A 13,297-nucleotide genomic window follows, 5' to 3' on the forward strand; every position below is an offset into this window, starting at 1 on the left:
AATCGGCCTGCCAATTGTCCACTCCCGGGATGTAGATCGCCGAGAGAGCCAGAACTCGATGTTCCGCCCAGGACAGAATCCCGAACACCTCTCGACCCGGGCCACGCTTCTCGTGCCGCCCTGGTGGTTGATGTACGCCACCGCGGTAGCGTTGTCCGACTGGACCCGGACCGCCAGACCCAGGAGCCGGGGCGACCAATGAAGAAGAGATAGGTGAATCGCCCGAAGTTCCAACACATTTATCGACAGACGGGACCCCTACGGCGACCCACGACCCTGCACGGTCAAGGAGCCCAGGACCCCGCCCCAGGTCCGTGGTGACCACCGTCCAATGCACTGGAAGAAAAGACTTCCCCCGCACCAAGACGGGGGATGGAAGCCACCACCGCAGGGAGGCCCCTGCCTCCAGAGAGATCCAAATCTCCCTGTCCAAGGACAGGGAGGACTTGTCCCACTGTACCAGGATGTTCCCCTGCAGGGTCCTGGTATGGTGTTGCGCAAAAGGCACCGCCTCGAAGGAGGCCACCATGAGACCCAGGACCTGCATGCAAAACAGAATGGGCGACCACTGGTGAGCCCTCAGTAGCCGGACCTTGGAACGGAGCTTCAGGAGCTTGTCCCGGGGAAGAAAGACCCGGGCCGCGACAGTGTCCAGAACCAAACCCAGAAACTCCAGGCGTGGTGAAGGCACCAGGCAAGACTTTCGCAGGTTCAGAAGCCACCCGAACTCCTCCAAGGACCGCACCGTGACCCCCAGAGCCGTCACCATGGAAGAATGCGACTCTGCCCGCAGGAGCAGATCGTCCAGGTACCCCACGATCGAAACCCCCCGACAACGCAACAGCGCCAGAATCGGGGCTAGCACCTTGGTGAACACACGTGGGGCCGACGCCAGCCCGAAGGGCAGCGCCAGACCACCCGTCGCAGCCGACCCACCGTAGCAGAGTCTGCATGCGCTCGTCGGTCACCCAGGGGAGACTACAAGGATCTACAGTCATCCAGCCTGTCGCCCTGGGGACACTTGCTAGAAGAAAAATCAAGTCAAACGGAAGAAAGGAAAAAACTTCGCCAGAGAAATTTTTTTTAGCTCCTTACTCCTGACGCTAGGCAAAAAACTGGAGACTTGTCAGCAAGTGAGGGGTTGGGCCACCAGCAGGGGCCGCCCCTAGGCTGTCTTCTCTTTTTGTTATGTGCCTAGCGTCCTACTCCTGCAGGTGGCGATATACCCCCTACCATTCAGGATCTACGATCTGTTGCCCTGTGTCCTTCAATGAACGGGAGAGAAACAAGGATTGTACATAGAACAATATCGGACCTCTGAAAAGTACAAGCATGCATATGTACTCAGTACTTGGTTTGGGCCCCTTTTGCAGCACTTACTGCAATTACTTTTGCACAATATTCTAATTATTCGAGTTTCACCTGTATATTTAAAATCAGGAGAGCAGCCTAGTGACAACCATAGCTTCCCCAATAATTGCTGTTGAGGGAGTGAGCACAACCACCACAAGGACAGGGAATGTGTTATTCAAGGGATTACCAGGTTAAAAATGAAAAAAAGGCCTGAGAAAAACAAATTAGCCACCGCATCTACAGATTGACAAACTGCAATATATAACATGTGGGTGTGAAAAATCATTGACATTATATGAAAATGAATCAGTTTGATGTGCATGCCTGTGATCCCCTTTGCATTACAAGGTTAAGAACAAACAGGTGCTTAGCAGGCAATTAGCTTTGTATTGAAATTAAAATGGATAGCACAGTCAGTACACAACGACAATTTGAAATGGCGCCTTTGTGCGAAACAGTGAAAAACGAAGCACAAAACTGTAGATATGGAACTTATGCTAAAAATCTGTGTTGCGGTAAGGCCTGTTTGTGCCACTTGTGCACTGTGTGTTAAAATGATGCAGGCATACATTTAATCGCAACACAGCGCATTACAACGCACACAGCTGAATTTATTTTAAAAAGAAAAACAAGACAAAAATTAAGCACTGCAATGTGTTCTAACAACGCACTGCAGCGCATGGTGTACACCACAATATGGTGCCTACTTTTGTACGTGTATGTTATGTGTGTGTGTGTGGGAAAGGTTGTTTTATTTCTTTTTTAACTTTATTTTAATTTTCTATTTTTTTTTAATATTGTTGGGGGGCTTTAGGGAAATATCCTGACATTTCTCTTTTGAAATAGAGTCCTCAATCTCTTTTTTTGTCTGCAGCCCCAGCACTGAATTAACAGAAGCACTCAGTACAGAGGCTTCCTGTTCATTCACAAACAGAGGCATAGTACTCTCCCCAGTAATGAATGGGCAGGAAGCCTCTGTACTGAGTGCTCCTGCTCGTTCATAAACTGAGCAACAGTGAGCTTACTATGTCCCTACTTATAAATGAACAGGTAGTGACATCAGCAAATATGTGAAATAATTGCTGATCCTTCAGTGTGCAGAACAAACACCAGTGATCACTCTCCATCCTGACAGCTGCTCTCTCAGCACCCTGTCATCAGCAGCTTGACAGCTATTCAATCATAGGGGACCATCAGGGGGACCCTTCTGTTCTAAGTTTATTGTTGTTAAAGCAACCATGAGCTTATAGCGGAAGGGTGATAGCCAGCGACGTGACATGGCCACCGGAAACGGTTGTTTCGCTGTATGCCTTACTTCGGTGGCAGGGAAAGGGTTAAACCCACTACTTGGGAACTCCGGCTGTCATGGGCACACCCCCTGGGCCCACAGTGTACCACAATGCACAGATGGTTCACATCTCTGTGTTGTGGTGCCACTCAAAACGATTGCTACTACAATGCACAATGGTTCACCTATTACTGCAAACACCAAACATTTGTTCACTGATCTCTCTGCTGAATAAACCCGAAAGCAATGATGATTTTGTAATTTCCGGTTTCCAGGGAAAAAGCTGATCAAGTATCATCTAACAGGATTGTTAAGACGCCCATACACCTTGCAATAAGCGTTCGATTTCCGAACGAAATTGGGTTTTCGTACGATAATTGGCCAGTTGTTGGGAAGTCAACAATCTCAATTACTGTACAACTGGGCAAGTGACAGGAGATAGGGCGTGATTGATTAGGCGCTTACAACAGCCTCTATACACAGCTACTGCTAGATAGAATAGCAAAAGAAATAGTAGGAGCCCCTTTAAGATATACTTCAGGTAAATATAAACACTGCATAATACTTACTTGACATGGATAGTATCATAGCCAGAGCAGCAAACATCCCAGCCATTCCTTGACCACTGAGGAACAAACTGCTATACTGCTGTGGAAATAGAGTCAGGAGCCCAAACAGACTACCCTGTAGAATCGCACAGAAGGCTGCAGTGGGGTAAAAAGACAAATATAAATAAATAAGGACAGACAAAATAAAAACAAAATGAGATTAAAAGATAACATTCCATTTAAAGTGAACCTGTGCCCAGACTGTGAACACTAAAAAAATTACATATTCTGAACAAGCAGTAAAATCACTTTAAAACATATCCTCATTCACCTCTGTGGCTATAAACATTGGGGAGAAATTCATATTTAAGTTGACAGAGGCACTGAAATCTTTTCAAAGCTCTTGTCCCGTTACTTTCTATTGCAACAGAATCTTGGCAGCCTGTAAGCCTTTTAATGTAAGCAAACACCAGGGGGGTCTATTTACAATAAGTAAATTTTTATTATGCTCCTCAAATCCATCTGGTGACAATAATGCAGTATTACATCACAATAAATTCGACCTTAAAAATATATTAAGAACGTTTGTTTTTTCCATTATTCACACAAATCGAATGTTCACAGAAATTTGCAGGGCAAATGGCCCCTCGCATTGTTTATAAATAGACCCCCTAGGTGCTTCTAAGCTGTTACAAATGGACTGAAACCAGTGTTGGACCAGTTCACTCCAGCACGGTCCACTGCTCAACACAGCAACATGAACCACTAAATAGGATTTTTGTACACACCATGAACTACCTTTTTTGGTGTCCATTTAGGGTCGGGAAGTTTTTTTTAGCTTTGGGTTATACTGCTACCTACAGGAGGATAGGACACTGGTAAACAAAAGAACTGTCCAAGATAACCCTCCTTCTACCCACATGCATTAGTTTTGTAGCAAGCACTACCAAGAGCATAATCAAAAACACAGAGGGGTGGGACCTGTGTCCCTCAGTAGACTCCAAGAGAAGGATTTTATGACGGGACACAGGAAGTATTTCACAATCGGGATGTCCAAAAGCAGTTCAACTGAGGTGTGGAAAACAAAAACCATCCGCTAACAAGCCCAACATGAGCAAAAATTAACTAGATAGCCACCTGAAGAACATGAGAACAGGTCCCGCCCCTTAGTTCTTCTAATCTACAGGAGTGTTTACTTGCAATTGTAATACAATTAGCAAATACAATTAAACAAAAAAAAGAACCTTATTTAAAAATTCATAAAGAAATGAAAGCCCCTTCCACCGAGACATGTAGTAGGGATGCAGGTACATAGGCTTTAACTTGATCCATGGGCTTCAAGACTGTGCCTACAACTCTGGAATGCAGAAAACCAAGCCACATTATTTAGGAGCAGCCTACCACTGGAGGAAGACAAGGGCAAAGAAGATGTGGCATCATTGGGTCCAGCCAAGACACCTGGGAAAAAGGGTAAATATACACTTGTTTCATGGGTGCAGGGGTGTTCCATTGTGTGGGAGTGCGACTGTGTACCTGGGTCCAGAGTTAGGCTTTAAAGGGGTTCTATGAGGTGAGTGCTTTTCACTCACCTCATAGTTCTAGCTGACCTGTGACAATGAGACTGTCACAGGTCGGCTCAGTAGATCGGGAGGTGAGCGAACACATACCGGCTTTCGCTCACCTCTCGATCCTGTCACGGCTCTCTGCCGTGACAGGGGAGGGGCTGGATTCCCCCCTCCCCGATCCGCCAGCACTGACTGGCGGAAACGGACAGGGGAGGGGCGGGTACAGCTGGCTCTGCCTCTAGATAGGCAGAGCCAGCTGTCAGTCACGCAGCTGGGCGGATCCAGACATAATTGTCGGGATCCGCTTCAGCTGCGGCGCCTCAGTATATCGCGAGCAGCAGCTGTAGCTCGCGGTATACTGAGCTTAGGGTGACGGGAGGGCGCTAGTTTGTGTCCTCCCGTTATCCTAAGGAGAACTATGGGGAAAAGCCTTAACCCCATAGTTCTCCTTTAAGGCTTGGGAGTCAGAATATAAGCCAATCAACCAGCCTTTTCAGAAGGAGTCCATCAATAGCAGGTTAACATTATGCTATATCCAAATGTTCTCCTGTCCAATATTTACACCACTGAAGGATACAACAAAGGGCAATTACTTCGTATGAAACGGCAAGCTGATTGCATGCAACTACTCAAAAACATATTTACAAGATATGAAGTATTTCTGGTTCTGTCAGTGTATAGGAATGTTTCAAACATATTCATGAACACTGTTAGCAGCTACTTTTTAAAGGCATTTTAGTTTTCTAGGTCAAACCCTGTCAATACTGTTCATTTATATTAAAATCACAATAAACCGACAATTTTATAATACTGAATGAATCGTTAATATATTAAAACGCAAGTAAAATTTTGTTTGATAATAAATTCACAACGCCTCTTTTAAACAGAGCCTAAATGCAGAAAGGGCACAACACTTAACCCGTTTCAAGTGTTTAACTCTCTTAAAAGCTGGACTGACCATTAGCACCTGCCCTCACTATAAAGGTAAAAGAGGAAATTAACTCTTCAAGCTATGCCTAAAAAAGGCAGGCAAAGGGAGAAGGACCAGACACTGGTATTGCTTGTGGTCTTCCTGCAGCCGATCTTTTCCCCATTACTGGCTTACCATGCCAGGGCTTGGTTTCCTAATTTCAGCGTCCCGAGCAACGAGAACAGTGAGCAGTACAGTATTGACATCACCAAATCTCCTGAAACTAGCAGTCAGAGGCAGCTGTGCCTTGGATCTCACACCGCATATTTAAATCTATGAGGTTGCAGGCACAGGAAGCCAAGCCAACCTCACATACCAAGAAGTGCACTGCGATTTTTCAGGAAGAATTCCAAACAAAATGGACTTGTTAGGCACAATCAACACATCCAAATGTTCCCCATAGCATGGCAAATCGTCACTATTTTAATTTAGTTACACCTTAATCTATGACATAGCCTGTATCTCCCTGCACCATCCATGTGCAATGCTGTGGAGAAATCCACTGCCAGGAGTCTTAAACAGGGATGGTCAAAGTATAACTATTAGGTCCCTTTTGCATCTGAGTTCTCTTTATGTGCTAAATAATTTATTCATATAGTTGGTGTTGTCTTGTGTGCAACTGTGCTGAACCCTTCAGTTGGAAAATAAATCATTGGCATTTAGACATGTGCAAATTAAATCACCAGCAATTGATCTCCCCCCCCCCCCCCCCCACAGGCATATACCTGCAAACACATATGTTAACAAGAAGCATGTGTACTTGAGCTGCTCGTAATTTTTTCCACTGATGTTGGTAGCCTGAGGATACAGTGGCAGCCTAGTTTAGCCATAGACAGCCTTGTCATTATTAGACCCCATGAAAATCGCAGGACATCAACCATCTAATATCTGCCCACCTTTACTGTCTACTATAAGATCCAGAACTCCAGTCACCCAGTAAAAAGACATCAGTTGTTTCAAGCAAGTACAAGCACTATAATACATTACAGTTATAAAACTCACATTATTTTTTTAGGAGGAAAAATAATTACCATTGATAAACCATATAGTGGCAAGAGTCAAACTGAAGAAGGTCTGGGCAGCCATCGCAACCTTTACCAAAACAGCAGTGAAGATAAAGAGAGAAAGGATAGCCAACATGCTGCCCGCTATGCGAATTCTTTCAGAAACACTGCAAGAAAAAAAGACAAACGATTAATGAGCTTCAGTAATACACAACACTGGCAGGTGAGCAAAGTGATTCTAAAATCAGATGATTCTCATTCTTACAGTGAATCTTCCATTTGTACGCACATGCAGTTTGCTGCAGAGTTGAACAATGCAATCTGACTTATAAAGAACAGGGTATTTCCCCAAAGTGTAGACAATTTTAAATGAACATATTAAAATGCTATAATCACAGTCCTGCAAGCAGAAGAAGTATTTCCTCCTCTCCTCTTCCCAATGGTTACTCACTAAGACTTCTGCAACACTGTCATTTTCTGGTAGTTCACAAAGTGAGAGCCTACAGCAATAGGCAGAGCTGGGTGAATTATGTATACAACCAAGAACATAGAAACTACTGTTTTATCCACCAGGCTGTACTTGGCTCATCTATAGGTTAGCATCTTCATCCTGGAAGTAAAAGCTGACCCAGAATGATGCCAAAACAAAGCTGGCACCTACCTTCTGGGTAGAAAGGAAGATGAAAGTTGATTACTATGAGAGGTATTAAATACCTTTAAGTGTAACACTTACATAATACTTAGAATCAATGGGCATAATATGAAATACATTTGAAGCTAGCTACTTTAATATCTTTTCCCAAACACAGTTACAAACTTAATGCGTTATCTTCCGATTCACTACACAAGAAATGGTAGTACTTGAAGTTAGAACACAAGAGTATAACCAATCTACAAAACAGGAAAAAACTGTAGCTGATATCTGTGCATGTCAAGAGCAAATGTACTTTGGGTAAAATACAACTGCACTTTCAATACTGTAATGAGCCTAGCACCCTTATATATCAGCAATATAAATGCTATACCTTTTTTCACATGAACTACATTTTGCTGTACTAATATCAACAAAAATGGTGGCCTCTTAAATTAATATTAACAGACCATCCAGCCCCCTGTGGAGGAATGAGTACACTGGAAGTACTCTCCAGTGCTTTACAAGTCTCAGCATTCAATATCATTAATATCCATGGCTCCGTTTTGAGGTTTCCTTTAACAAAATTCTTGGAAACCATTCAGGGTCCTGGCTTTTGCTGGTATAGTGAACAGGCAACCATCCTAAAAAAAATACCCTCAGTTTGGGTATGATGTCCAGATGACCAGATAGCTACATTGCATTCTTGTCTATAAAGTCCTGCCGACTGGCTACATCTATTGCCCACATATCATTAATCATGTCCCACATATGATGGCATATTCAAAGTTAGTTTACTGCAACATATAATGCAAATATAGACACAATATGCATCTCACCATTGATAAATGAATGAGTTGAGGAGTGTACAAAGAAGCAGGGGTAGCTGCGCTAGCAGGGTCATCCAGTTATTAAAATTAAATGCATCCTTTCCACTCTTTAGGTTTTCTGAATCAGACAAATTCCCATTCGCCGAGGAGTTCCCATACAGACGTTCATGGAAATACTGAGACACGAAAAGGTGTGTTAATACATTATATTAAACCAATACATTTAATTACTTTAATAATTGGCAAATAATATAGCGAATACAATCAAACTGTAACGTCTAGGACATGCTTAACATAGCATAATAACTTAAAAACAATGCTTACGTATGCTGGGATTGTGTGAATTATACATGACAATGTTATATTATGTTTTTCTTTATCACATTGGCTTTGAGCATCAACATCTGGAAGAGACTTATAAATAACTAATAAAGAATATACAAAGAGAGGCTGAACATTTAAAAAAAATTCTGAGCACCTACATTAAGCCTAATGTGGTAAGTGTATTTGCAATCTATCTGATTGGAAACTAAAAACAATCTGCTTTCCCTAACTGCTAATTTCATGCATAGCTGAACTAGAGATGCAGAAAATCTGTTGCAGTGATGGGTGCATTTAAGAAGCATTGACATTTGTTGCATCTCCCTCCAAGCAATCTACATTAGAGGACAAAAATGAACACTATCGATGCAGGAAAGAGAAGCAATATTTCATTCAAATCGTTAAGTGTAGCTAAAGCTAAGAACAAAAATGTAACAGCTTACCAGTCCCTAGATGTGGTGACTACATTAGTTTCCTTTTATCTTTAATTTTCACCTGGTGTTCCTGCCAGTAACACAATTCATGCTCTAGTGTCACAGCACTCACTCTACTGGATCTATGGAGGAGCAGTGTTGTCACCCTCACTATTCTTTATATTCATAAGATGAGGGAGGTGTTCTGTAGTCTACAGAGTTGAACAGGCCATAAGAGCTGATAACATTGCTTAGGATTTCAGTTTAGCACAGGCGCAGTTTACAGAAAGTTATAGGCTCATTGGATTCCTGGCAAGATCAATAGGAATACTTCTATACTTGCAGTGTTGCAGAGACAAAATATGGGGAAATGTGACCAGGAGGTGCGTTTGGAGCGCCATTCAAATGAACAGTGTGTTTAACGTTTGGCCTTGAACATGAACGGGCTCCCTCTGACCAGTATCTATTTCAATGCCCTGGCTCCCTCCATGACTTGTCAAACAAGGGCATTTGTTTTAGTACTATAATAAAACCTTAATTACTCAGCATAGCAAAACAAAGTAGAGTGTTGAGCAGCCTCCTATATTAAAAGCTTAGAAGCTTAAGTGACCAAATTGGCCTCTGATATGAAAATTAAAGGAATAGATTTTTTTTTAAAATCTTAGCATTACATGTTATACGTTTTAAACCAAAATGGAAAGAAAAGCACACTAAAAACAATTTGTTTTTTTAAGTCAAGCTTTTAAAGATTAACTTTCTTCATTAGGGTCAAAGTGTTAGTGCTTTGACCTAATATAGGTTGGATCTGTTAGAATAAATACAAAGAACACATATTGTACTTAATTCCTTGCTACAAGTGGACTTAGGCTACATTTACCTTACCAGCATCAACCAAAACCACGCAGCTGCTTCTCACTCCCTGGGTATGAGTAAAACCACCACTTTTTACACTCACTGATTTCTTAAACTACATCATTCTAGTTCTAAGAATCCTCAGAGAAAGAAATGAATGGGAAGTTATAGCAAATTTCAGGCACAGGTGAGATCTGAGGCAAGTGTTCATACTGCGCTCCTGCTTCACCAGGAGTGAGATGTGGTCAGCAGCAGCAATTGGAAATCCAAATAAACCAGAATGTCCCATCAAGTGCATACACCCTCAAAATATGATATCAGTTCACCTTACAGTCAGGTAACTGCATACCGGCATATTGAAGTAGTTTAGCAATGACTAATTTTGTAAATGTGATAAACACAGGTAAACTCACTGGAATAGCCGTGATAAAGAAATTCCATGGTAACAGAGTTCCAAGCCCCAGGATAAAGCAAATAATCCTGACTAAGTAGGCCCTGTGAAGGAAAAATAAATAAATTAGTTTTTAACTATTTCAGTGTGAGATCTTCGAGAGGTAAGGTGTAGAAAAAAAAAATCAAAAGTTCCCTGGGATAGGACAAACTTTGACAACTATGCTAGGTGTTGTTTAGGTGGTCACCTTTTATTCACATGGTTCAGGTTCTTAAAGCAACACTGTTTCTACAACTGCTCACGTCATCCTGGCAGTGTTGTAGTTTGTCCCTAACCCGTCACTTCTGCTGTGTATGTATGCAAAAGTGAAGACATTTATGCAAGAAAAAAAAGTGTGAAAACAAAAAAATTTAAATTCATGTACTGAATGCTGCCAAAATTAAATGGCTTAGTGTTAAACCTATTATACACCATGAACACAATGTTTTACATACCAACATCTAAATTATTCTACACCCAGAGTTAAATCATACAACATTTAAATACAGGATAGGCTATTTCCGGGCTGAGTGTTCCCATCAAAATACATTATATTGCAACACTTCCAGTGCCATGGAACATGATGACATAAGAAGTTACTGATGGTCAGCCCAGGTTGATTGATGTTTGCAGCACCAATGCTCGAGGTCACAAATAAGAAACACATTTGTCCCTTGGAGTGGAAGGTGCAAATAAATGAATGACTTCTTTTCTTTTAGTCACAGGACAAAGGGAACTGGTTTGTCCAGATTCTGTTAATTGTCCTACAGTAACAAACAACCAAGCAGAGAATGTACTGTGAGAAGGCTATATGAAATGGGACATTCTAGAAAGATAAAAACTGAAAATGAAGAAAGTGGACTTATAAGAAGGAACACAAGACAAAACAGAATACATGAAAAGCAAGAAGGGAACAAAGAGAAGATGTGAACAGCAGTGAAATAGTTGAGGCTAGAAGCAGTCACTCACTTGTCCTGCGGCTCATCCTTTTGAGACATCTTGCGATTTCTGTCCTCTGGATGCTGGGGAGTCTTGCCTATTAAACTGGAAAGGCTGTCAGTAGGAGGAGGAGGAGAAAAGACTGTCACGTGGATATTTTCTAAACCCTGGAAGTGCTAACAGGCCTAGCTCCCTGTGTGCTACGCTGAATATTCCTCCCTGTGCGGCCTGTCCTGCGCTTACATTTTTCCTAGAAAATATGCGAGTCCCTTCTTTATGACACACTTGTTTCTTTTCCATGCTACCGTAATTCCTATTTATTTCCCCTGAGAAAGATTCTCCCCTTCCCTAAAATCTGCCCTTTTTCTGTACCGTCCTTCTTTCCTTACACTCATTCTGCTGACAAAACACCCTCAGGCTTCCCTCCCCACTCCCTACTCAAATTCTCACCAGTGTCAGCTGGCCCTTCCCTTTCTCCAGGACACATATGTCCCTCACACAAACTGCCTTTTAATCAGTGACGATGAATTGTAAGTACAATGACCTGCAATTTTCATGGCAAAAGAGTCCATACAGAGGGAAAGTAGCTAGTAATTCCCAGATGCACAGAAATACAGAAAATAGGAAGGTAAAGAAAATCTGCAACTGTATACAAAATGTATATGTCCATAGCCTTCAAACACGCTTAGAATAACACAGGGAATGATATGTTAGATTTATAATGCCCTCAACAAATTGATTTTAACAGTTTAATTGGCAAACAAGTAAGATCTGTTACTGTAAAATTTGATTAGTGAATTTACTTTCTGATCCCTGCACAGCACAGTTCTGCATTTCTGAGGACAACAAAAAAGCTCTTTCTCTATTAAACTCTAACAATAATTTCACTCTTCCTAATTCAATTTCACACATTTAAAGCAACATATATTTTTAAAGTAGTTAATGTGACATTCAGTGCAGGTGAATTCATCTCTGTAATTTAAAGCATATGTACCAGCAGGGGTGCGGAATTCCTATTGCCCGACTCCCGCAACATGCAGTTTTTGGGCGCCGGGCGAATAGTGTTTTTTGTACATTTAGCCCTGCTCCGGACAAGCAGAACGAAATGTACGGTGGGGAACCAGCGCTCGGTTTTATACAAGTGATCTGATCAGATCACTTGTATGAAACGAACAGCAGCAATCCTGTCCAGGGCCCCCCCACCGTGGTTTTCGGGGTCCCCAGCTCCTCTGGGGGACCCGTGACCAGGGCGCATGAGCTCACTATACAGCCCCGTAAAAAACGTAAAAAAATTACGTAACATTATTTTAGAGCTGCAGCTAACGATTATTTTCAAAATCGATTAGTTAGCCGATTATTAAGTTCGATTAATCGGTTAAACAATAAAATAACGTTTTAAAAATGGCTCCAGTGATGGGACTACTAGTTTGTATTGAGGTTGTAGTCCATCACAGGAGCAAGCTTGGAGCGGTGGAAGTAAAAAAGAAAAAAAGATAGTGTGGTGTGCAATATAGTTAAATGGAAAGTGTAAAATTATACAGCAATGAATGCAGAATGGCACCGGCTATAGAGGACTACAAAACCCAGCAATAGTACATTATACAGCGCAATGCAGAATACCACCAGCTATAGAGGAATACAACAAATCCCACAAAATAGTACATTTTAGCTGGTACATAAGTACATTTAGTACATAATCAATTATGTCGATTAGTTGTTGCAGCCCTACATTATTTTTTAACCTCCTGCCGTCCACGCTTTGTGAAAAAACAGACGGACGGCAGACTCACACGGGTGGAATGCTGTTATCAGTCGGCTTTTTTTTTTTCTGCGCGCGCACGGGCAGAAAAAAACCGCCCGTTCTTTACAGCCGTTACTGGCTGTTTGATATACATACGATCGGCGAATCTATAGCCTGCTGATCGTATGTATGTGCTCTCTGGCTGCGTGCCACCGCCCCCCCTCCTGACCCCTCACCTTCAATCCCGGGATCTGCTAGCCCATCTGCGGCCCGGGACCGACTCGGGAGGGCGTCAGGAGGTAAGATGGGAGGGAGATCAGCATCTTCCTCCTTGCTGAACTTCCTCCGAGGTCTGAATGCAGAAGTGATGTGTAAATACATCACTTCCGCATTCACCTGTCAGTCATCTGAC

At 42.4% G+C, this 13,297-nt stretch overlaps 1 protein-coding gene across 2 annotated transcripts in view; it reads right to left on the bottom strand.

Moving 5' to 3' along the window:
- The window catches only part of SLC29A2 (solute carrier family 29 member 2), a 32,645-nt gene extending 21,296 nt beyond the window's left edge, over positions 1-11,349 (bottom strand). Inside the window, exons 1-5 of one of the 2 annotated variants that reach the window (XM_018552875.1) lie at positions 11,175-11,349; positions 10,189-10,270; positions 8,199-8,365; positions 6,756-6,895; positions 3,211-3,345 (exon numbers count right to left, since the gene is read on the bottom strand). In XM_018552875.1, the coding sequence (XP_018408377.1) occupies positions 3,211-3,345; positions 6,756-6,895; positions 8,199-8,365; positions 10,189-10,270; positions 11,175-11,203 (553 nt within the window). In that variant the 5' untranslated portion in view covers positions 11,204-11,349. The remainder of the gene's footprint in view (positions 1-3,210; positions 3,346-6,755; positions 6,896-8,198; positions 8,366-10,188; positions 10,271-11,174) is intronic. The other variant, XM_018552874.1, reaches the window with a different exon arrangement.
- Positions 11,350-13,297: the final 1,948 nt, after the last annotated feature.

This window comes from Nanorana parkeri, unplaced genomic scaffold (assembly GCF_000935625.1).
Source record: "Nanorana parkeri isolate BGI_ZX_2015 unplaced genomic scaffold, ASM93562v1 scaffold99, whole genome shotgun sequence".
Taxonomy (NCBI): Eukaryota; Metazoa; Chordata; class Amphibia; order Anura; family Dicroglossidae; genus Nanorana; species Nanorana parkeri.